At 44.4% G+C, this 26363-nt stretch overlaps 1 protein-coding gene across 1 annotated transcript in view; it reads right to left on the bottom strand.

The window, feature by feature from the left end:
• GABRB3 (gamma-aminobutyric acid type A receptor subunit beta3) overlaps positions 1-26363 on the bottom strand; it is a 279637-nt gene that overhangs the window by 31171 nt on the left and 222103 nt on the right. The window contains exon 7 of the mRNA XM_073664539.1: positions 12536-12688. Within this exon, the coding sequence (XP_073520640.1) occupies positions 12536-12688 (153 nt within the window). The remainder of the gene's footprint in view (positions 1-12535; positions 12689-26363) is intronic.

Below are 26363 nucleotides of genomic sequence, written 5' to 3'. Positions count from 1 at the left end.
TCATGTATATAGTTGTTTGTCATTTGAGTTTGAGTTATTCCATGTTATTTGCACACGGGCCTAAAAGGCCCCAGGTATATGAAAGTGTGGATTTTTATGGTCATGGGTTCTAGGGTTAAGTGGCATCAATTGCCCCACAGTTGCTTAAAAAGGTTGGTGAGGTGATATTACCAAATCCTCAAGCTTTTAGTCTCCCAAGGATAACACAGGGTTAGAAAAGTCCTTGAGAATCCATGATTTGTTCATCTTTATGAACGTGAGTCTGTCTACATTCTCAGTGGACAGCCGCGTGCGCTTATCTGTCAGCACACCATCAGCAGCGCTGAACACACGTTCAGAGAGAACACTGGCTGCAGGGCATGACAAGATCTCCAAGGCGTGAGTGGCGAGCTCCGGCCATTTTTCCAGATTGGAATACCAAAATGAGCAAGGGTCCAGTGACACAGTCATGGCTTCGATGTTCACTTGGAGATACTCCTGCACCATCCTCTCTAGGCATTGACTATGTGTCAGACTTCTTGTCTCCTGTGGCCTTGCAAAGGATGGTCTAAAAAAGTGGTGAAACGATTCCACAAAATTGCTGTTACCAGCAGATACTGTGTTAATGTTACGGTTTGAGTGATGAAGACTCGACAGTCCCACGGTTGGCAAGTTAGAACTGTGAGATTCACTTCGTGCACCACTGGTGTTTTGTGGAAAAGCACATGTAAGATTCTGCAACAGCGTCTGCAGATACTCCTGCATGCGTCAATCCCTTTTTATGGCTGGAATTATTTCGGCAAATTTACTTTTGTACCGGGGATCTAAGAGTGTGGCAACCCAGTAGTCGGGATTACTTCGAATTCTGCAATCTGAGGGTCATGTTGCAGGTAGTGCAGCAAGAAGGCACTCATTTGTCTTGCGCATCCAGGAGGACCAAGTCCTTGTTGTGTTGGTAGTAAGGTAAGAATCATGCTTCCTTCCTCTGCCCTCTCCCCCCAACCTCGCACAACAGAAATGTGATCAAGGTCTACCTCATCTGATGAGTCTTCCATGCCCATCGCCAGTTCATCCTCCACTTCTTCCTTGGCTCCTGCACCTCCCTCAACAGTTTGGCTGCTACCATGCACCCTGGTTAATCCCTCTCCCCCACCCTCCCATGCCTGCCGCCTTGGTGCTGCCAACCATCTGGACCTTGGAGATGTTATCCCTTCCGCATACGACTCCTCCTCTACTTCCTCCACCTCCTCTTGTCCCACCACCTCACTCTGAATTCTGTTTAATGTGTGCTCCAGCATGTAAATCACCGGAATAGTCATGCTGATAATGGCATCGTCGTCAGCACTAAACATCTTCGTCGCCATTTCAAAACTGTGCAGAAGGGTGTGTGGCACCCCTGAGGGTTCAGTCGCCACAGAGTTACTGCATCTCACCCAGAGGTGTGGTATCTCACCCTCAGGTAAGGAAGGCATATGGCTCGGGACCCTAACACCTGCATCCAACACATACCCGCAGTGGGGGTAGGGCGAGATTGCTCCTAAGGGAGAACACAGTCCCAGGTCCCTAGCTGGCGGGAGGTTCCTATGTAGTGGGTGCTTAGGGGAGCAGCTTATGGGAGCACATGACAGGGAGAGTATAAATAGGAAGTTATCTTAGAAAGAGCAAGCCAGTCAGAGGAGGAAAAGTGACAGGAGCAGAGGCTCGGCATGAGCTCTGCTCCGGAGGCGGGCCTAGCCTGGGAGGTCCAGGACTGAAGGAGAGAAGAGAGGAGTGGGAGCAGGAAGGCTCCAGGAACCAAAGGGACCCTAGGACTACGGGCCGTGCAGAAGGCCACCCGTACTCCCGCTGCTACCAGGAGGTAGAGGGGTCAGGCCAGATAAGGGGAAGCGGTCCCTCAACTAGAGGAGAAACAGCAAGGCTCAACTAGAAACCGGAGGCTGCAGCATTTCATGTACTGCAGGCAAAAGTCCACACCAGACTCACTAAGAAGGTAGCCACATAGGACCCAGGGGACGGAACACAAGTCGCCAGCCAAGGCCCGAGGATACCGGATAGAAGTGTCACTGGGTGTGAGGTGCAGGGAGAAGGCCAGAGAAAGGACACACAGAAGGGGGTCCTGCTAAGTACTCCGGAGCTATCTGGGGTGGACTGAGCCCCTCACTGAGTACGCAAAGCACGACGGGTGAGATTGCTCTGGTACCTGTAATCTGGACTGCAACAACTGTGAGTAAAGATCTTGGGACTGCATCACACGGACTCTGTGTTCATTACTGACTCCCTGCACTACAACCACCATCATTCACCCACACTGCCCTGAAGCTACACTCTTCCTGTGGTGAGTAATAATACCATTGCTGCAAAACCACCAGCTTCAGAGGACTGTTCCGCAGCGGCGGCCCCTTTGGCCGCACTCCACAGGTGGCGTAGTCGGACATTATAAAATCCATATATACAAATTACCGTTGGATTGACCACCCTGGGTCACGGACCAGGTCACCGCCACAGTGACTACAACCCCCAGTGTCTACCGGCCCGGCTCAGGGTACCCCACGGCCCAGGGGGCGCGTCAACTTCATCAGTCCCTGATCTGAGACCACTCCTGCAGCGTGATTTGCCCCACCGCTGGATCTCGTTGGCCCAGGCTATACATCAGGACGTATTGCACCAGGGCTTGTCGATGCTGCCACAGTCGCTGCAACATGTGCAGAGTTGAATTCCACCGTGTCGGCACATCGCATTTCAGCCGGTGAACTGGCAGGCCCAACGACTTCTGTAGAGATGTAAGTCGTTGAGCTGTGGGATGCGAACGGCGGAAGTGAGCACACAGCGACCGTGCCCTCTGCAGAAGGCCATCTAGTCCTGGATAGTGGGCTAAAAATTTATGGACAACCAGGTTCAACACATGAGCCATACAAGGCACGTGTGTGACATTGCCCCGGCGAAGGGCCGCACCCAGGTTTGCAGCATTGTCGCACACGGCCTTCCCTGGTTGCAGGTCCAGTGGAGACAACCATTCATGAAACTGGGTCTCCAGAGCTGACCACAAGTCCTCAGCTGTGTGACTCACATTTCCCAGACATTTCAAAGTAAACACTGATGCCGTTGAGCCCTGCTGCCAGCATAGTAAGGAGGTGTGCAGGATTCCTTCTGCGCAGTTAGAAAGCAGGTGGCATTACCAGACAGGCTTTGGGTGCAGGTGGAGGACCGAGAGGAGGTTGAGGAGGCAGAAGCAGTGGAGGAACTTCGAGATAAAGAGGATTGATGCAAAACTCGTGGGTTCGGTAAGACTTGGACAGCAGCCCCTTGTCCTGCTGTCACCATAGTTACCCAGTGCCCAGTCAGCGACATGTAACGCCCCTGTCCATGCCTACTCGTCCAAGTGTCTGTGGTGAAATGCACCCTGTCACACACAGAGTTTCTCAAAGAAGCGGTGATGTTGTGTGCGACATGCTGGTGGAGCGCAGGCACACCTTTCTTTGAGAAGTAGTGCCGACTGGGCATCTGGTACTGGGGCACTGCGACGGACATAAGGTCTCGAAAATCCACTGTGTCCTCCAGGCTGAAAGGCAGCATTTCTGTAGCCAACAGCTTGCAGATGGTGAAATTCAACCTCTTAGCTTTCTCATGGCTAGGAGGAAATGGTCTTTTACTTTTCCACATCTGAGGGACCGAGGGCTGGCTGTTGTGCTTTGACGGGGTTGAGTAGGGTGTCCCCGGCAAACTGCCGGTCTGTGTGGAAGATGCAGGCGGACATGTTAGGTTGCCTTGATCCAAAGGTGGTGCTCTCGATGTCAGAGAGTGCTCAACACCAGCAGGTGTTTCCACTTCCCAATGAACTGACGTCCTGCCATTCACACTGGCTGTTACAGGTAAAGAGGTGGCAGGCCTGCGTCCAAAAACATGTGTGACTGGTGTCCCCCCAGTCACAGAGGATGAAGAGGCCGCAGATGCACAAGATGGGGCAGACGGTGGTTGGCCCAGCCTGCTAGGTCGCATTGTAGCACAGTGAGCTTCCCACTGCAACTTATGCTTCATATCCATGTGACGGTACATGCATGAAGTACTCAAACTATGGATTTTTGGCCTCTACTTAGCTTTTGGTGACAAATATTACAGATAACACAAGTTGGGTCATCCTTATCGATCTGAATAAATGCCCATGCGACCTGAAGAGCCACTACGACTTGTGGTCAGAGGCAGAGTTGTGGTTGAGGATGCAGTTGTTGACGTGCTTCCAGTACTCCGTCTCTGTCCAGGAAGGCGCAACCTAACCTCGTCATCAATAGCATCTGTGACGCCCCCCTGCGCTTGGTATCACAGATCCTAGAAGAGTGTATTGATGGAATCCTCCACAAGAGGCCCCCATAAACATTCACACATCTCCACCTTCCACCTCAGACCAGCAGAGGGAGCCCGTTAGGGATATAAATAGGGAAGGTGGAGCTAGGCAGTTCAGTTCCTCTGAAGAGTTCCTGCAGTAGAGAAGCCTAAGAGAGGTCAGTCTGCAGTGGAGCTCAGTCTAGTCTAGAGAACTCAGTTAATAGTTCAGCAGTGGAGCACGAGGCTCCTGCTAGCTAGTTTCAGGGAGCCCAGATAGAGCTTAAGGTGTGCCGGCGCCATAAGATCGGTGAAGCGCGGCAAGCTGCCGTTAGTGTGTATAGCCTAGTGAGGGCCCGAGTAGGCCGAAGGCGAGTAGCGAGTTAGTCCATAAGGGGCAGAGAAGCTTAACCAGCTCACCCCGAAGCATTTACCGGACACCGGATCCGAGCTTACCGGGATCTCTATGACCCAGTAAGGCATAACCGGAATCCCTGGAGAACTACAAGTCCCAGGATCGCTAAGGTGCTGATACGTAACAGAGCCAGGAGACGCTTAGGCCCCGCATACTCGGAGCGTGAACTCTAAGAGAAGGCCCTACCACAATGTCAGCCAGCGCAGGACAGAGACAAAGTTAGGCCTAGCTCCAGGCAGGTCAGAAACTTACTACGCAGAGGCAAGAAACAGGAGGCCCTACACCCGCTCATTGGGGAGGATCCTGATATGCACCCTTCACCCTACAGTGCTCCAGGATGTGCCTGAATTTCCTCCAGTAAAAGGTACTGAAGTGACTACCGTGTCCGTTCCCGTTCTTGCTCTGACCCAGCTGGGTCTCGCCTGTCCTGCATTCCCCCTGCATACGCTGCCCTGAATCCTAGCTCCACCTGTGGGGAGCTATACCATCGAGCTGCCTTATCATGGGCCTCAGTGGACTGCTGCAGCGCTGGTGCTTCTCACCAGATACCACAGGTGGCGTCACGAACTCTTATAAAATTAACAATTATCCACCCTTTTAAAGAGTGACCCCAGGGTACGGGCCAGGGAGCCGACCACCACGACATCCCCAAGGCCAGGCAAAGGCCCTGGTGACCTCATCGACTGGCTGACTGTGGGTTGACAGTAAGTGGGATCTCCAACCTTGTCATCATCACCCTGTGTGTTATCACACCCGTCGTCCTCAAAGCCAACCTCTTCCTGCCCTGACCGAAAAGTCAAGTTGTCGCTCTAATCAGGTATTCATCATTGTCTCCACCAACAGGAGTTACAGTTTGGGAATGAGGGTCTACATTATGCTCAGAACCTTCTTCATCTGGTCCTGGATCCGACTTATAAAGATTCTGGGCATCAGTGCAGATCATTTCCTCATCTGGATTAACAGAAGCTCTGGAGCAGACCTCCGTTTCCCAGGCTATAGTATGACTAAACAGCTCTGCAGGCTCAACCATCTGTGTTACCCCATACTCAGACAGGCAGCTGGAGACTTGGGAGCTGTGAGGAAGCAAGTGCGATTGGGGTGACACCTCTGAGGACTGGAGTATTTGTGATGTTGAAATTGAGGTAGAGGAGAGCCCACTTGAAGGAGCACTTGATATCCGCTGAAGCACCTGCTGTTTTTGTGCCTCATCTGGAATTTGTAGCGATGGGCATGTCCGTAACAAAGGGATCGTATCACATTGCCCACGAAAAGAAGTCGACATGTTAGTTTGGCTGGAAGATGGTCTTTCTTCTGCAGATGTTACTCCCCCCCCCCGCCGCGGGGGGGCTCGACCCACCAGCGGACAGGCACCAGTATTGGGAGAGGGGGGCTGGCCGTCAGGGTCCACCGCGGCTCTGGCACAAACCAGGCGACACGGAGGTGGCACGGGCAGGAACGGACTGGCCGTGTCGGCTTCTCACTTTTTGGATTTTAGAAGGGCATGACATGCCTATATCTGTGTTTCCCCCTCCTTTTACTCCTCCACCTCTTTTCTTTTCGCATGACTATATGTACTTGTCACTTTTCCATGTGTTAGTTATGTCTTCTGAGTAGTTTGTCAGCTTTTGGACACCTTTGAAGGTGTTTTCTATGTGTTTTTTTTGCCTGCCATTGGTTTTAACGGTGTTCGAAGGTGTTCGACGAACAGTTCGACGATAATGATAAGATTCAGGGTAAGATTTAGAAAAGCTGGCTTAAATGCAAAGTAGAGCAGATATTAGGGATGAGCGAATCTATACAAATCGACTTCGAGTTGAATTTTCACTAAAATTGCAAGCTCTGGCAAATTCAAATCATTTTTGATTTGATATGTGTGAATTGCCCAAAAAATACACTGCGATATTTTACACATTGACCAAAATTGTATAAGCTAGAGAGGTCTAATATAGCCTCTTGCACGTCTGCGTGGTTTCCCCATAATGCCTTGCAACTATCACTTCACATAATATAGCTCAACCAATCAGGAGGGACTATTATAGCCACTATAAAAGCTGAGGCAGGGAAAGCAGCAGCCATTTTAGACTTTTACAGCTTAGAGAGGAGACCTCATAGCACATCGCTCAGCACTAGAGATAAAGAAAGAAATGGCTAAAATATTGGACAACTACTGTTGAGTTTGATTTCTGCAGTGCTTATTATAGAAAATGGGAGAGGTAGTCTGTGAATAATAGATAGATACAACTAATTGGGAGAGACAGAAAAAGAATAGGTGTCAGCTGCTGCAGACTGTGTGAATTGATTGACCCTTGATATCATTATATACTCAATTAGGCCACCTTGTCCTCCTGCCTGTGACTTAGACCAAATTTTTTCATTTTTCAAGCACTACAAAAAAGAAAGATAGTTCAACACCCTCAGTCTTATTATTTTCAGAGGAACAAGAACTAAATCAGCCAGAGAACATGTGCTTGTTAGCTTGTGATACTAAACAAATTTTTAATTTCTTGTAAATTTCTTTTAGTGAAGAGGGTTAATTTTATTTCTAGCAAAGGCAAAAGAAAATTCTCAAAATTCCAGACATTACAATGAAACTGTCTACCTCCCAAAGTGTGCGAGTTACAATTTGTTTTTTTTGCACATTTGTTTTACTAGTCCAATTATATACCCATACTCACCAGACCAATACTGTACTCTGCTGTAGGTACTGTCTTCTGGGACAAATACCTACCTAGCATTAATTATTACATCTTTTCTGGGAAAAGAGGGGGTTTCATTTTGTTAAAGAACTAAAAAAATATCTTTTAATAAAAAAAGACATTTAACTTTTTGCATACTTGTTTTACTAGAACAATTTGACAACTATATGCACCAAAATACTGTTGGCTGTTGCCATATTTTGCTTTCTGGGAGTGTACCTACCTACCTACCAAAGTTTAATTTATGGTTAGGACCTCTTTGTCAAGGAGGAGGGAATAGCTTTTAAAAAATAAAAAAATAAATAGTAATAAAAATACCCATTTAACTTTTTGCTTACTTGTTTTACTAGTCTAATTTGATAACCGTACACTCTACGACAATACAGTAAGCCAGGGGTAAGCAATAAAATTTTCCCAAAGGGTCACATGAGATAGTGTGGCTGTTATGGAAGGCTGAACCAACCAGCCGAACATAATTCTGCTTATTATTGTTTTACATCAATTTTTATCATTTAATTTTAGGCAGAATTAAGTCTGTTGACTAGATATTATTGCTAGTACATGTTACGATAGGGCTCATTGTAATATGTATTCTTACATGTAGAAGCTAATCAAAACCATATAACTTACTGCTTTTTATAAAGTTTATATAAAACTTTTTATAAAGTTTATATAAAGCCGTAAATCAGACTACTCCTGTTATACAGCCCTTGTATTTTGATCAACAGCTCCCAACGCAATATGTCCATAGTCCCCACACACAGTAAGGTGTCCCCACATAGTGTGACGTCACTAAACAGCCCCCCAAACAGTATGATGTCCCCACACAGCCCACCTAGACAGTGTGACGTCCCCACAAAACCTCACTATACAGTATTTTGTCCCCACACAGCCCCCTTACACAGAATAAGTCCCAACATAGCCCCCACTCAGAATAATGTCACATTATAGTCTCTATACACAGTATTATGTCCCAAACAATGCCCAGGCAGAAAGATGTCCCCACACAGCCCCTTACACAGTATTATGTCCCCACACAGCCCCCATTCAGAAAGATGTCCCCACACAGTCACCATGCAGAAGTAAGACCCCACACAGCCCCTGTACCCAGTATTATGTCCTCACACAGCCCAGTTACACAGTATTATGTCCCCACTCAGCCCCTTTACACAGTATTATGTTCCCACACAGCCCCTTTTCAGAAAAAAGTCCCCTTGCAGCCCTCATGCAGAATGATGTCCCCATACAGCTACTATGCAGAAAGAAGTCCCCACACAATCCCCTTACATAGTATTACGTTCCCATAAAGCCCCCATGCAGAAAGGAGTCCCCACATGGACCCTTTCACAATATTGTGTACCCACACAGTCCACAAAGGGTGGGGGAATAGTGTAACAAAAATAGGGAAAAAATCAAATTTTACTTTTTGCATACCTATTTTACCAGTCAAATTTTTACAACCCCAACAACTCTAAAGGCTGTTACCATATTTTTCTCTCTGGAGATGTATCTACCTACTAATGTAGCATATTTTGGTTATGGCCTTTTGGTCAAGAAAGGTAGAAAAGTGTTTAAAAACGGTAAAAGAAAAAGTACACGTTAACATTTTTGCATACTTTTTTATGATGTCCAATTTGACAACCATACATGCTAAGACAATCCTGTGTGTTGTTGCTGCATTTTGTTTTCTGAGCATGTACCTACTTGGCATTTTTATTTACATTCTTTTTGGCAAGGTGGATTTAATTTAACTGTGTAGAAATGTTTTATTACAGCAGCTGAAGTAGTCAAATTTGAGACTGGTACATGCCACACCAATACTACTGGTGGGTTGTTGTTATATTTGGCTTTTTGAGTATCACATGTTCAATGAAATTTCCTGTTCATTTCTTTTTGTCAAGGTTGGATGATTGTGATACAATATTTCCCCAAATTTCTACTTGTGTACAATATGTATGGTAAAAGAAAAAGTGTCACTAGCAGCAGATGGGGTAGTGTAAAAAAACAAAACATAACACTGATAAACACTGCCACTGCTGGCACAAACCATCCAGATATGAGTACTACCAAATGCAGGTCAAAATTGGCCTGCTTTTCCTATGACATGGATATTACTGGGAAGCAAACAGAATATTTAATGGAATATATGGCAAATCATATATCTCAGTCACATTAGCATTATGTTGTCTCTGACAGAACCATTGCCAGTTTGAGTCCATGTTCCATGTACAAATCCTCTGCAACACTTAATCTTTCACACAGAGGTCTTTCAATTCCGTCAATTCCGTTACAACTCTACCTGTTCAGCTGCTTAGTAGTCCTCTAACCTACATAGCCCTGGGGCTAAGGAAGATATTTTATAACAACTTCAAGTTGATTTATTGTGTCACATGACTGTCAGCCTTTGTACTTGGATGACAAGGAACAAGAGGAAATGGTGGACACGATTTAAATTCCAAGCAGTGTTTGCTCTGTCAGACGTGGTGGTAGTGACATTGGCAGTGGTAGTGGCACTCTGAGTGAGGGAAAATATAGAGGTGAAGAAATCAGGCAGAGAAAATAAGAAGCTCAAGGAATTAGGGATGATGATAAAGGGTCTGGTTAAAACCTAGTGAACCAGATTGGGGTATCAAAGAGGTGTTGTCATCAAAGGAGGAGTGTCAGCCTTGATGATATACAGCGTAAGTGATGTGTGGTTGAAAGATCCTTAGGGGCTTCTTCTGTGCTCAACTTGGGAGCAAGTGATGCTGCACATACTGTTAGTGTATGAGGCTCAAAAGAGGCTGAGAGCCCTAGTCATGGGCCTGCTCGTGGCAAGTTCTATATGCTGGTATCTCTGGTCTTGGAGTTGTTTCCATATTTTGCCAGTCTAAAGGATCTGCAGCAGGAAAATAATCCATGGATGTCAAGATTTGAATAGACTAGGAAAAACGTCTCTCCATTAGCACATGAGGTGATATACTCTGCTCATTTTTGGAAAAGAAAGAAGGCCAACAACTATTCCTTTTCCTCATGCTCTTCTTTCTTGTACCCAGGCTGCATCCTCAATTAGTACCTGATCGATGTTTTCATCACCATCATCAACATTCACAAGTACTGTTAGTTGTATTCATACTACTAATACTCCTGTTTCCCTTAATTATCGCATTGCTAGGTATCTATCCCTGATTGTGTGTTTTGAAAACAGGTGCTCCCAGTCATCCATGTGCCAGCTCAATTCTCATCTGGTCACGTTGCTGGTGGTGAAGTTGCTGACATAATACTTACTGTAGTCCACCACCTTACAAGAAAATAAATGGGTTTGTCACTCCCAAGCAGACCAGATTATCCTCCACAAGGATGGAAAACCTTTCATTTGTCAAAAGTGAATCAGTCATGGATCAGTGTTGATTTTTATTCACCTCCCGCTGATGCCAATGATTTAATCAGCTGTAGTATCTGCTTACCTTTCCATTATGCTCTCCACTGTTCTGCTGCCACCAGCACAAGTGTCCCCCACCCAGCTGGGCATCTCCTAGTCTTGTCCCATCTTATTCTACAGTGTGTGACTTCAGTCACTGCCACTGTCGACAGACAGACACAAATCTCCTATCTGTCTACTGTGTTTTGCATCTATAAAATACTGCTGCTGCTGGGGCTGCCAGTGCTGGCCCTACACTTCCAGGTATCTCCTTGCCTGCCCTGCCATATTCTACACTGCCCTGCCAATGCAACATCCACTGACAGTGATGATAGATGATCACATACATCACCTGTTTGTCCATTGTGTAAAAATGTATTTTAGGATGGCTTCATTTTGAAAACAGTAAACCTGTTCTTGATTCTAGAACAATAGGGATAATTTTGCTTGGCTTGCTAATAATTCACAGTTTCTTCTCTTTTCAAACAGCAAACCTGTTGGTGATCCCATCACAAGGATAATTTTTGGAAGGCTTGTTAAAAAACTATAATTTTTTCTTTTAACAAACTTTTTGCTATTTCCCAAACAGGAAAAATGTATGGGCCACCGCTTGTACAAAAAAGCCATGGCTTCTTTTGTGGACACCATCTGTGTATAAACAGCAGCAAGGCTGGCAACTACCCTAAAGAAGGAATAATTTTTGGACTCTTTTTGCAAATTAAAAAACCTAAAAAGTTGGTAAGTGTATTGTGTTGTTAAACATACTGTTGATTACCACAGGTACCACCTTTTATATATAGTCAGATACATGGAGGGATGCAGGGATCAATACAGTCCTAAGAGACCACAGACTGTTACACATGTTTTCTGGTCAATTAAAGGTTCCATGCGATTACATGCGATTTATGGAGAATCTATCCTCTGCAAATTGATTTTTTGTGAAAAATACGCCAAGGCTGTAAAATTAGAATTTCAAAATATGTGATCATCTCTGGCAGATACACATAGCAACCAGCATTCTGTTCTCATTTTCTAAAGGACTTTGAAAAATAAAAGTAATGGTATATTTAATTGCTTTGGGAAATATTCCACGTGTATCATACAAGTTCTGAAAACCCCCATATGTACTTTAAGGTTAGAAAGCACTAAAATATAAAAGTTCTTAATACATTTTGGGTGTACATTAATTTTTCAAGATTCTCTTGTGTTCCATATTTAACCTTTGGAGGTAAACATGATAAATATGATGTATGTAATAAAACATGATCTTCTAACCTGATAGAACATTTTATTGACTGTGAATGACAGCCTCCCCATTCTACTTTGAAAACAGATGTCTGGAAAAGCAAGGTTCAGAAAGTTGGATTTGCACTGCTGATCTTTTAGCTTTTGGGGAGAGAAGCGGAAACCAACAATACCATACTTCCCCCTTCCTATTTACAACACAAGCATGCGCTGCTGCAAATATATAAATGGGAAAATCATAAGAGATCGTTGTCGGCCAAATGAGATTGTATTGTCAGAATGTGTATTATAGAATAAAGCATAACTAATATATATGCAATACAATCATTTACCATTACTTTGTATGTTCTTATGTTCCTAAATTTCCAGTACGGTTTAAACAGTATAAAAGGTTTATTGTTTTAATTTAAAATCACCTTGAAGTTCATGGACTATGTTTAAATTCATGAACACAAAATGCTTTTAGTCACAATGTTATCATACCAAGGGCAACTCTTGCTGCTGATGCATCATAGTTGATCCAAAAAGATACCCAGGATAATATAGTAATCAAAATGGATGGCATATAGGTCTGAAGTATAAAATATCCAATATTCCTTTTCAACTTGAAGCTGAGGGAAAGTCTTGGATAGGACCCTGAAAAGAATAAGAAAAATGAAGCTTTAGTAAGAGTGGTGCTCATGCTGAAATATGAGAAATCAGAAACCGTTGTATACAAATGTGCATTTAAATTATATCTGTGAACAAGTATCCGGGACAAGACTATAAATTAGTTCTCCACATAGAAAGCCTGTCATACCAACTAATCTTCCAGCGTTTTTCAAGTTAACAGCACTTAGGAATATGATAAATGTGTGCATATGCTATTTCATTACAGTTCTGCCATTGCCTTCTCATAAGGAAATATTGCATTTCTCCAAAGGGATGATACTTATTGAAAACATTCGCCCACAGAAAAATGTGCATGGAGCATGACTAAAATCCACTAGTCAGTCTCGAAGCAACTTAAGGGTATTTTAATACTATACAGCGGTTACATAAATACTGTGGTTATACTTTTACAGACATCTGGAAATTGATATAAAAATCAACTTCAAAAGTTTGAAATTATTTGAAAATGAAAAAAATAATGTTTTGGCTATAAACCACAGGATTTATATGCAAAATTACATTTAAAAGAATTGTATTCTGTACAAGTTCTTATAATGTGTTCCAAAAATACACCAACTTCAATAAAAGTCCGAACAAGGACAGAATGGTCTCAGCTTTGAATTCGTAAAAGATAGTTAATGCAACTGTACAGTCATAAGTTAAAAAATTAAGTGTAAGTTAGTACCTATAGGAGATGCTTACCTATTAATCCACAGATCTTGATGCTTGGCTGCTATTTAGTTTAGATGCGTTAATACAGAGCTGTAATCTGGGACTAAAAACTAACTAAATATCCTACAAGGAGTCTGTGGTAGTCTGAGACACGCCCCCTATCTTATTATTGGTTCCAGATGCTCCTCTCCCTTCCTTTTATAGCTCTAGCTATTCTGATTAGCTGCGGATTATAAACACAAGCACTGCACAGGATTATCAGGTAGAGAGTGCATAGAGAGCTGATTTCTATTACAGCAAGGACAGAATATTTAGAAATTACACATTTCTAAAACACCAATAAATATGATTTTCAGGTCATGTCCATATATATATATATTGAGAAAAATAAGCTTTAGTAAGGGGAGCCTGGAGGGTTACTTTAAGCTTTAGTTTGTCAGAGTATTACTCTCATTCAACTTTTTTAATAAAAGCTTAATTTAAGTGATTATATTGAGTGCTGGCTTTCTGTACTACGTATCAATATAAGGCTAAATGACCCAGAAGTACCAACAATGATCCCAGAAAATGATAATATTCTGCTTAACCTTTGCCTTTATATACAGCAAAGTTGACTTCTACTGATGCCATATTGGTTGTCTTAAGAAAATACAGTTGCTTCAGCCAATAACCAGATGTCAATTAACAATTAAAAGCATAAAACTGACATTTAATTTAGCTCCTTGGCTAAATACATCAATGTGTGCTATACAAGTGACTTTTTATACAGCACACATCTTATCAGCCCTTGAATTGTACATGCCGATATATAAAATCGCATACAATTTTAAATGGATAACCCCATTCAAGGGCATGGCTTAAGATGAACAAAATGGTACCAAAAGTTTAGTACAAAGTGAAACAATCAAAAGATAGTGTAAAGTTAGATACAGTTGAAAAAAGATGCACTAGATTCATCATCCAGAATTAGACTGTGTGAACGTTTGAGCATCTTAAGATATTTTAGTTTAAGAATTTATTGTCTAAATATTAGAGTACTAGCAGCACGAGTTCCAAAACAAATACGTTTCGGAAGCTAGAAAAGTGTGCTTTACATAATAAAAACTAACTCTAATTACCCATGTCTATTCACTTTCAGCCTTTTTACACAATAAACAACAAAGTTGTCATACTTAATAAGTTAGTAAATAGCATAACGGAAAACAAAAATAAAATTTAGAAGATTACAGAGACGTTTGCCAATTCAAAAAGTGAATTGCCCAGGGCAGATGGTGTGGAAATCTCTCTGTATGCCTTATCACCTTCAGCTGATCCTGTTAAAATCTCTGCCTCAAGAACATTTCTATTCAATGATGTTACAACTAATCGTGTACCATTGCAGAGTCCTCGTTTTGTATTCAAATTTCTCAACAACATAATAATGCTGCCCACCTTAAGTCTAAGGCAATGACTTGGCATGCCTGATGGGGTTAAGCTATTTAAAATTTCAATAGGAAAATTTTCCATTTCATCGTCGTCATCTACAACAACAGAGTCATCGCTCCAACGTCAGCTGATGTTTTTTTCAGACTCCCCTCAACATTAAGCTCTTTATGTAGTAAGATTAGTAAACCTGACCCAATACGTATTTTTATGTCAAATGCAACATTTTTTATTACTGTATTTGAAGTCAAATCTGTGTTAATCCGTAGGACATTTTTATGTATGATTGAAAAAATACCTCTATGTCGAGTACAACATGACTTGATTTAGTCCGTACTCTATGAATCTTCAGCAAAACTAAGATAGAATAGTAGAGAGCCACATTTTATGTAGCAATTTCAGTGTAGCTATAGCTTTTTTCTATGTATGGCTGTAAAAGGTTAGCTCTGCCGGCCTTAGCTAGCCATTGAAGCACATGATTAATTGCTATCTCTGAAAACGGTAAGGTTCTATTTTCCCTCAGGTCATTATGATACAATAGTAATCCTCTTTCTCTCTTTCTCTGTTATGTAACCTAGAAACTCACATCATCTATTTGCCAGGTTCCACTGCAATCAACCATTTATCCTAAAAGGGAAACAATGTCCAGATGATAACTCTTCTCCTTTTTCTTTTAGAGGGGTGATGCTATCTGTTTATGCTTCCACATGGAGCAGGAAAGTAAAATTGGACAAGCAGTGATGGTGATCTTATATAACTAAAAACATAACATACAATTTATATTTTTTGTACTATTTTTTGTATTATAGTTATTATTTAAATTTGTATTTAACAAGATTAACAAGTTTTGTAAGAAGTGACTTGAGTAAAATAAAATTAATTTTTTTTTCTGATAAAAAAATTCCAGCATAGCTTCACCTTTGAGATACAGATAGAGCAATACTGTTTTTTATTTTAATCAAACACTCCGGAGCGGAACCACAGTTAACAGTTGATCAAATTTAAAGTGAAATGGGCCAAATCTCAACACACTTAAAGGGGTTGTCCAGGTTTGGCACAAAGTGACTATTTGTCACTTAAAGTGACTGAAATTTTGGAATCCTCAACTCGCACACAGTGCTCGCTGTCAGGATTCTACGATGCTGGTCCACAAGTAAGTGATATGCATACTCCTGGCAACATTCCGACTAGACGTGCACGGTTTTGCTCAATACAAGTGAAATAAGTGAGGCAGTGCACGTTTAGTCAGAATGTGGCAGGGAGTATGCATATCACTTACTTGAGGTCACATGACCGCCCGCTTCTGTCGCCGGCTCAAGAGAATCCTGACAGGATTCACAAATCAGCAGTCACATAGAATGACTGGAGACTTTTGGACCAAACCTGGATAAATCTCTTCCTGGGCTGGTGGGAGGAGACTGTTGTGCTGCGAGAGGAAGCCTGGTGGTTCCCATTTAATTTATTTTGGTCCCGATTCATTGATGATGCTTTCCTCCTATGGTCAGGGTCAGCGGAGGACTTCTATAAATTTATGGAATATCTCAACTCCAATGAAATCAATATGAGATTTACATCTGAACTGAGGGGGGACGAATTGACGTTTTTGGATTTAGTAATTGGGAGAGATCGGGAAGGTCTCATCACTACTCGAACCCACCGTAAACCGACTGCAGCAAACAGTCTCCTCAGATGGTCGAGTGACCACCCAGGTCCACTGAAAAGGGGCATTCCTAAGGGACAGTTTCTCCGCATTAGGAGAAACTGTTCCAATCAGAGGGTGTTCTTGTCCCAGTCCAGTGAGCTGAGAGACCGGTTTAAGAATAGGGGCTACCCAGATAAGGTCATTGAAACGGCCTACCTCTATGCGAGTGGTCAGGATAGGCAGAAATTACTGTGTCCAGTGAATAAGAGAGATAACAATAGTGGTCCTCCCAGGATTATCGGCACATTTGACAACAGGGCTAGTGAAGTAATGAATATTATACGAAAACACTGGGGGGTCCTTGGAATGGACCCGGACCTGAAGGGATACACCCCTGAACATCCAAGTATCACCTACAGAAAGGGACGATCACTACGGGACTGGCTGGTCCATAGTCTCTACAAACGACCAACCAGACAGGGATCTTGGTTGGAACGGAGTACGTGTGGTACGTTTAGATGTGGGGATTGTAAATTCTGCCCATGGCTAAAACCGTCCAAGAGTTTCACCAATAGTAGGGGTGACAAGTCGTTCTTTATGAGGGATTTTGCTAACTGTAAAACTGAGGGGGTCATATACATGGCAACGTGCCCCTGCCCCAAAAACTATATTGGAAAAATGAAAAGGGAACTGCGAAGATGAATTGGTGAACATCTTGGGGATATACGACATGGGAGAGACACCCCCCTGGCTCAGCACCTCAGGGAATTTCACTCAAACAATATCAGGGCAGTTTCCTTTTGTGTTATAGAGGTAATTCGGAAAAATGAAAGGGGAGGCGACTGGAATAGGCTGTTACTCCAAAAAGAGTGCCAATGGATCTTTAGGTTAGGTGCATTACCTCCGAATGGTTTAAATGAGCAACAAAATTATTGCTGTTTCATCTGATTGGTAGAAACTATGGCTATCAGCCTGCATAGTTTGACTATATAATTTGGTTTAAATTATCCTACAGTTATATGAAAAGTTTGGGCACCCCTATTAATCTTAAGCTTAATGTTTTCTTAAAATTGGTGTTTTTGCAACAGCTATTTCAGTTTGATATATGTAATAACTGTTGGACACAGTAATGTTTCTGCCTTGAAATGAGGTTTATTGTACTAACAGAAAATGTGCAATCTGCATTCAAACAAAATTTGACAGGTGCATAAGTATGGGGACCCTTATCATTTTCTTGTTTTAAATACTCCTACCTACTTTTTACTGACTTACTAAAGCACTTTTTTTGGTTTTGTAACCTCATTGAGATTTGAACTTCATAGCCAGGTGTATGCAATCTTGAGAAAAGCTACTTAAAGTGGCCACTTGCAAGTTGTTCTCCTGTTTGAATCTCCTCTGAAGAGTGGCATCATGGGCTCCTCAAAACAACTGTCAAATGATCTGTAAACAAAGATTATTCAACATAGTTGTTCAGGGGAAGGATACAAAAAGCTGTCTCAGAGATTAAACCTGTCAGTTTCCACTGTGAGGAACATAGTAAGGAAATGGAAGAACACAGGGACAGTTCTTGTTAAGGCCAGAAGCGGCAGGCCAAGAAAAACATCAGAAAGGCAGAGAAGAAGAATGGTGAGATCAGTCAAGGACAATCCTCAGACCACCTCCAGAGAGCTGCAGCATTAACTTGCTGCAGATGGTGTCACTGTGCATCGGTCAACTATACAACGCACTTTGCACAAGGAGAAGCTGTATGGGAGAGTGATGCGAAAGAAGCCGTTTCTGCAAGCACGCCACAAACAGAGTCGGCTGAGGTATGCAAAAGCACATTTGGAGAAGCCAATTTCTTTTTGGAAGAAGGTCCTGTGGACTGATGAATCCAAGATTGAGTTGTTTGGTCATACAAAAAGGCGTTATGCATGGCAGCAAAAAAACACAGCATTCCAAGAAAAACACTTGCTACCCACAGTAAAATTTGGTGGAGGTTCCATCATGCTTTGGGGCTGTGTGGCCAATGCCGGCACCGGGAATCTTGTTAAAGTTGAGGGACACATGGATTCCACTCAGTATAAGCAGATTCTTGAAAATAATGTTCAAGAATCAGTGATAAAGTTGAAGTTACGCAGGGGATAGATCTTTCAGCAAGACAATGATCCAAAACACCGCTCCAAATCTATTCAGGCATTCATGCAGAGGAACAATTACAATGTTCTGGAATTGCCATCCCAGTCCCCAGACCTGAATTTCATTGAACATCTGTGGGATCATTTGAAGAGGGCTGTCCATGCTCGGCGACAATCAAACTTACCTGAACTGGAATTGTTTTGTAAACAGGAATGGTCAAAAATACCTTCATCCAGGATCCAGGAACTCATTAAAAGCTACAGGAAGCGACTAGAGGCTGTTATTTTTGCAAAAGGAGGATCTTCTAAATATTAATGTCACTTTTCTGGTGAGGTGCCCATACTTATGCACCTGTTAAATTTTGTTTGAATGCAGATTGCACATTTTCTGTTAGTACAATAAACCTCATTTCAAGGCAAAAACATTACTGTGTCCAACAGTTATTACATATATCAAACTGAAATAGCTGTTGCAAAAACACCAATTTTTATAAAACATTAAGCTTAAGATTAATAGGGGTGCCGAAACTTTTTCATATAACTGTATATAGGTATATTTAATATCCTTACATATATCAGAGGTATTCGCTACATTAAAATACTTTTTTGTCCCTTTCCCGCTACCCTATACTATCTATCTATAACTATCCCGTAATAACATAGCAATATGCGGTATATATGGAACTATTTTTTAACCCTCTAAGAAACCCTAATCCCTTCTTCCCTCCCCTTCCCTTCCCCTTTTCCTGTACATAGTGGTATAGTATGGGGTATCTGGTACTACACAGGAGGGTCTGTTCGATGGATAATGAGTCCCCCCCCCCCCCTTTCCCTCCCCCTCCCCCTTTTTAAGTATCATAAACATACATTGATTATAAGTTGTCTAGTGGGAGCTGGGAAAAACAGTGAATATCCCTGAATTGGGTTTATATTGATGTGTACATACATTGATTATCATTAGTTGCTTTATTGGGAGGTGGGGAAAAACAGTGAAGATCCATGAATTGTATTTATATTGATGAGTACATCTTATAGGTGGTAGGTAGTACATGGAACACCTGCGTGATACGTACTATTGGCCCTTTGAGGTAGTTATACAGGCTGTGACATCGTACCATGTGTGGAGCATCGCTGAATGAGGACAGGATGTAAACTTCTCCCTGTCGTCTTGGATGGCTGCGCATGCGCGGACATCGTATTGTAATGGGAGCGCTAGTGATTAGTGTTGAGCCACCCCCGTAGTGTTCGAGTTCGGTTCGGTTCGTCGAACACCCGTGTGTTCGCCGAACTGTTCGTCGAACTGTTCGTCGAACACCTTCGAACACCGTTAAAACCAATGGCAGGCAAACAAAAACACATAGAAACACATAGAAAACACCTTCAAAGGTGTCCAAAAGCTGACAAACTGCTCAGAAGACATAACTAACACATGGAAAAGTGACAAGTACATATAGTCATGCGAAAATAAAAGAGGTGGAGGAGTAAAAGGAGGGGGAGACACAGATATAGGCATGTCATGCCCTTCTAAAATCCAAAAAGTGAGAAGCCGACACGGCCAGTCCGCTCCTGCCCGTGCCACCTCCGTGTCGCCGGGTTTGTGCCAGAGCCGCGGTGAACCCTGACGGCCAGCCCCCCTCTCCCAATACTGGTGCCTGTCCGCTGGTGGGTCGAGCGAGCCCCCCTGTGGTGGAGGCAGCTCTAAGCTTTTTAATTTAAATTGTCTCTCTAATTTGAATGAATACACTTTAAATCCATTTACAAGGATCTATTGGAGGGCAAGTCTCATGCCAGCAGCCGCGGTAATTCCAGCTCCAGTAGCGTCCACTAAAGCTGCTGCAGTTAAAAAGCTTTTATAAGGATCGAGCTCGGCTGTCCACCGCAAGGCATCCTACTGCCAGTCCCAGCCCCTATGCCTTGGGGTGCCTCCTGATGCTCTTCACTAAGTATCCCATGGTCCCGAAGCATTTCCTTTGAAAAAATTAAGTGTCTAAACTACAGGTGGTGCAGCTTGCTTAACAGCCGGGATAATCCGCTCACTAGCAGACACTGCTACTAGGCACAAAGTATTTCCTGGGCTAGATGCAGTTAAAAATTTGTAATTAGATACTCTCGTTGGATGCTGAGAAAGCATTCCATAGAGTCTCCTGGCACGCCATATATGATTCTCTTAAAAAGCTTGGGGTAGGGGTCTAGGGGACCCTTTTATAGCCAAAATCACGGCCCTGTATCGCAATACGTCACCTAGGCTGAAGATAAATGGAACTGTAGCACCCTGAGGGCTCGGTTGCTACAGACGTATTGCACCTCACCCAGAGGTGTGATATCTCACTCTCAGGTAAGGATGGAGTGTGGATCAGGACCCGACACCTGCATGCATTACACCACATTGCCGTGGGGCAGGGCGACCAATATGCCCCTGAGATGGGCACGACAGTCCCTGTCCCTGGCTGGAGTGGGGGGAGGGAACACTGAGGAAGGGGAACCCTGTAGTGCAGGAGCAGGGAGGAAGCAGTTCCTGGGTGCATTGAGAAGGGAGTATAAAAGGTGGGCACCATCTTAGTTCAGTGCAGAGAAGTCTGAGCAGAAGTGGCAGGGAGCAGGGGCTCTGCATGAGCTCTGCTCCGGAGGCGGGCCTAGTAACAGAGGCCCAGGCCTGGAAGAGGGAGAAGGAAGGAAGAGGAGCGGAGAAGGCTCCAGGAACGAGGAATGAAGGGATCCCAGGGGTGCGGACGGGCGAGTCGCCACCGCACGCCCGAATCCACCTGCGTGGAGGGGTCAGGCCAAAGGGGGAGACCGGTCCCTGAACTAGTGGAGGCAGGAAACGACCCTCAGCTAGAAACCGGAGGCTCTGACATTTTATGTGGCGCAGCCCCTCGCTACACCCGCTAGGAAGGCACCACATAGGGTCAGGGAAACTGGCGCCAAGTTTACCAAGAGGAGGCCCGAGGCAGCCGGACAGAAGTGTTGGTAAGAAAGGCCAGACAAAGGACACACAAAGGGGGTCCTGTGAAGTGCTCCAAAGTTATCTGGGAGTTGTCTGAGCCCCTCACCTGGTGAGCACAGTACGACGTGGGCAGCCGTTACCTGCAGACGTGGTCTGGAAAATAAGAACTGTGAGTAAAGGCCCTGAACTGCATCACTGACTCCGTGTCGTTACTGCTGCTGCCCTGCACCATCACCCCCATCCTCCGCATACACTGCCCTGAGGCTATACTCCTCCCGTGGGGAGTTATGCTACGCTCTGCTGCACCCACAACACCAGCCTCAGTGGTCTGCCCTGTAGCGGCGGTTCACTCTGACCGCAATCCACGGGTGGCGTAGTCGCACATTTAAACATGAAAACCACATAAATAGTTCCGCCACTGGTTTGACCGCCCTGAGCCACGGAACTGGGTCGCCGCCACGAAGACTACAACCACCAGCATCCACCAAAAAGGGTCCGGCTCCGGGTGTCCCAAGGCCCAGGGGGTGCGTCAGAACATTTTCATCACCTTTCACAATCACCAATGGGACAAGGCAGTGATGTCCTCTGTCCCCTCTCTTATACATCCTAGTGACGGAGCACCTGCTCTCATCAATTCGCCATAACCCCAATATTAGGTGGATTGAGGTGGGAGGCACCGAGTACAAGTGCTCTCTATTTGCTGATGATGTCCTAGTATATATCACTCAATCACATATATCCATCCATGCTGTTATGGCTGAAATAGATCACTTTGTTACATGGTAAAATTTTAAAATCAATGCAGCGAAGTCTGAGGCCCTCGATGTCTCCCTCCCCAAATCCATATAGGATTCCATCCAGTCCAACTTTCCCTTTGCCTGGCCCTCACAGGGTATCAAATACTTAGGAATTCCTATTCATAGAGACCTCTCCCATCTATGTTATCTTAATTTTGGGCCCTTTATTGAACAACTCCATACAGACCACGGTTGGCAAGTTAGAACTGTAAGATTCACTACGTGAACCACTGGTGTTTTGTGGAAAAGCACATGTACACTGCGTTCCAAATTATTATACAAAAAGTGTTTAGGAGTGATAAGGGAAGAATTTGTTTGTTTGTCAGTTAAACTCATTGATGGTGATGTGTGTCAGGGCTCTTTATATCACTGTAAGCAATTGCAGACACCTGTGCTAATTAGTTTGGCAGGTGTGTCCAATGAAAGGCAAGACTACTTAAGAAGGCTCTCTCACATTATTAAGCAGACTACATTTTCTGCCAAAATGGGAAAGAAAAAGGATGTGTCGGCTGCTGAGAAGCAACAAATTGTGGAGTGTTTAGGTCAAGGCATGACTACAATCAACATTGTGCGATGATCAGGATGAAGTGTCTTGGCAATCAAGAAGTATGTAGCTGATTCACAGTACACACGTGTGCGTGCTGATAAGGGCAAATTGAGGACTCTTTCCTACAGGCAATTACGTCAGGTTGAAAGAGCAGCGGCAAAAAAGCCTTGTCATAGCAGCAGACAAGTTTTTGAAGCTGCTTGTGCCTCCAACGTCCCCCGAACAACAAGATGCAGGGTCCTTCAGAGGTTTGCAGCTGTGCATGCGCCATCCTGTCGACCTCCTCTATCCACTTCACACAAGCAGAAACGGCTCCAGTGGGCCAAACATTACATGAAGACTGATTTCAAAACTGTTTTGTTCACGGATGAGTGCCGTGCAGCGCTCGATGGTCCAGATGGATGGAGTGGAGGATGGCTGGTTGATGGACACCCCACGCAAACACGGCTACAGCGCCAACAAGGAGGAGGTGGAGTAATGTTTTGGGCTGGAATCATGGGGAGAGAGATTGTCGGCCCCTTTAGGATCCCTGAAGGCGCTAAAGATGAACTCCATAATGTATGTGGATTTTCTCAAACAGCACTTCCTGCCATGGTTCAGGAAGAAGAACCGTGTATTTCACAGCAAGATCATTTTTCTGCATGATAATGCACCATCTCATGCTGCACATAAAACATCTGCATCTCTGGCTGATATGGGCATAAAAGGGGACAAACTTATGGTGTGACCCCCATGCTCCCCTGACCTCTACCCCATTCAGAACCTTTGGAGCATCATTAAAAGGAGTGTCTATGATGGCGGGAGGCAGTTCACATCTAAGCAACAGCTCTGGGAGGGTATTCTGTCCTCATGCAAAACAATTGAAGCAGAAACCATCCAAAACCTGACAAATTCAATGGACGAGAGAGTTCAGAAGCTCCTTTCGAACAAGGGGTCCTATGTGAAAATGTAACATCACCTAGAATAAAGTTTTGAGTTGAAAACTGTTTGATTTCAGTTTCTAACAACCTGCTAATGCTTATAATTTCAAAAATGACCATTTTTTTGGTCTTTATTAAAATGAAAAGGTTGATCGAAAAGTTTGGGGGATCTAAGAGTGTGGCAACCCAGTAGTCATGATTACTTCGAATTCTGACAATATGAGGGTCATGCTGCAGGTAGTGCAGCAAGAAGGCACTTATGTGCCTTGCGCATCTCGGAGCCCCAAAATTATTTTCCGGGCTAGATGCAGCTAAAAATTATTTTTAATTTTAAATCTGGTGAAGCTTTAGTATAGATGGCCTAATAGGATCAGTGCTGCACACTGCTACAAAGCCCAAATTATTTTCCAGTCAAGATACAGATAAACATGATTAGTAATTTGAAAGCTTAAAACGGTTGGTAGGGTGATTTTAACCAATCATCAAGCTTTTACTCTCCCCAGGATGACACAGGGGTAGAAAAGTCGTTTCGGATCCATAATTTGTTCATCTTTATGAACGTGAGTCTGTCTACATTATCAGTGGAGAGCCGCGTGCGCTTATCTGTCAGCACACCACCAGCAGCGCTGAACACACGTTCAGACAGAACGCTGGCTGCGGGGCATGACAAGATCTCCAAGGCGTAAGTGGCTAGCTCCGGCCATTTATCCAGATTGGAAGCCCAAAAAGAGCAAGGGTCTAGTGACACAGTCGTGGCTTCAATGTTTACTTGGAGATACTCCTGTACCATCGTCTCTAGGCGTTGACTATGTGTCAGACTTCTTGTCTCCTGTGGCCTTGCAAAGGATGGGCTAAAAAAGTGGTGAAATGATTCCGCAAAATTGATGTTACCAGCAGATACTGTGGTTCTGTTACGGTTTGAGTGCTGAACACTTGACGGTCCCACGGTTGGCAAGTTGGAACTGTGAGATTCACTACGTGCACCACTGGTATTTTGTGGAAAAGCACATGTAAGATTCTGCAACAGTCTCTGCTGATACTCCTGCATGCGTGCATCCCTTTCTATGGCAGGAATAATTTCTGCAAATTTACTTTTGTACTGGGGATCTAACAGTGTGGCAACCCAGTAGTCAGGATTATTTCTAATTCTCACAATTCGAGGGTCATGTTGCAGGTAGTGCAGCAAGAAGGCACTCATGTGTGTTGCGCATCCAGGAGCACCAAGTCCCTGTTGTGTTGGTGGCGAGGTAACAATCATGCTTCCTTCCTCTGTCCTCTCCCCCCAACCTCGCACAACAGAAATGTGATCAAGGTCTCCCTCATCTGATGAGTCTTCCATCAGTTCGTCCTCCACTTCTTCCTGGGCTCCTGCACCTTCCTCACTAGTTTGGCTGCTACCATGCGCCCTGGTAAAACCATCTCCCCCACCCTCACATGCCTGCCGCCTTGGTGCTGCCGACCGTCTGGACCTTGCAGATGTTAGCCCTTCCGCATACAACTCCTCCTCCTCTACTTCCTCCACCTCCTCTTGTGCCACCACCTGACTCCGAATTCTGTTTAACATGTGCTCCAGCATGTAAATCACCGGAATAGTCATGCTGATAATGGCATCGTCAGCACTAAACATCTTCGTCGCCATTTCAAAACTGTGCAGAAGGGTGCATAGGTCCCTGCTCTGAGACCACTCCTCCAGCGTGATTTTCCCCACCTCTGAATCTCGTTGGCCCAGGCTATACGTCAGAAAGTATTGCAGCAGGGCTTGTCGGTGCTGCCACAGTCACTGCAACATGTGCAGAGTTGAATTTCACCGGGTAGGCACATCGCATTTTAGCCGGTGAAGTGGCAGGCCCAACGACTTCTGTAGAGATGTAAGTCGCTGAGCTGCGGGATGCGAACGGCGGAAGTGAGCACACAGCGACCGTGCCCTCTGCAGAAGGCTATCTAATCTGGGATAGTGGGCTAAAAATTGCTGGACAACCAGGTTCAACACGTGAGCCATACAAGGCACGTGTGTGACATTGCCCCGGCGAAGGGCCGCACCCAGGTTTGCAGCATTGTCGCACACGGCCTTCCCTGGTTTCAGGTCCAGTGGAGACAACCATTCATGAAATTGGTTCTCCAGAGCTGACCACAACTCCTCAGCTGTGTGACTCACATTTCCCAGACATTTCAATGTAAAAACCGCCTGATGACGTTGAGCCCTACTGCCAGCATAGTAAGGAGGTGTGCAGGATCCCTTCTGCGCAGTTAGAAAGCTTGTGGCATGACCAGACAGGCTTTGGGTGCAGGTGGAAGACCGAGAGGAGGTTGAGGAGGCAGAAGCAGTGGAGGAACTTTGACATAAAGAGGATTGACGCACAACTCGTGGGGACGGCAAGACTTGGACAGCAGCCCCTTGTCCTGCTGTCACCATAGTTACCCAGTGCCCAGTCAGCGACATGTAACGCCCCTGTCCATGCCTACTCGTCCAAGTGTCTGTGGTGAAATGCACCCTGTCACACAAAGAGTTTCTCAAAGAAGCGGTGATGTTGTGTGCGACATGCTGGTGGAGCGCAGGCACACCTTTCTTTGAGAAGTAGTGCCGACTGGGCATCTGGTA

Source organism: Phyllobates terribilis, unplaced genomic scaffold, assembly GCF_046119375.1.
Source record: "Phyllobates terribilis strain yellow unplaced genomic scaffold, ASM4611937v1 Scaffold_2__4_contigs__length_985480577, whole genome shotgun sequence".
Classification (NCBI taxonomy): Eukaryota; Metazoa; Chordata; class Amphibia; order Anura; family Dendrobatidae; genus Phyllobates; species Phyllobates terribilis.
Note: the sequence above shows the minus strand (reverse complement) of the source record. Positions and strands in the feature narration are given on the sequence as shown.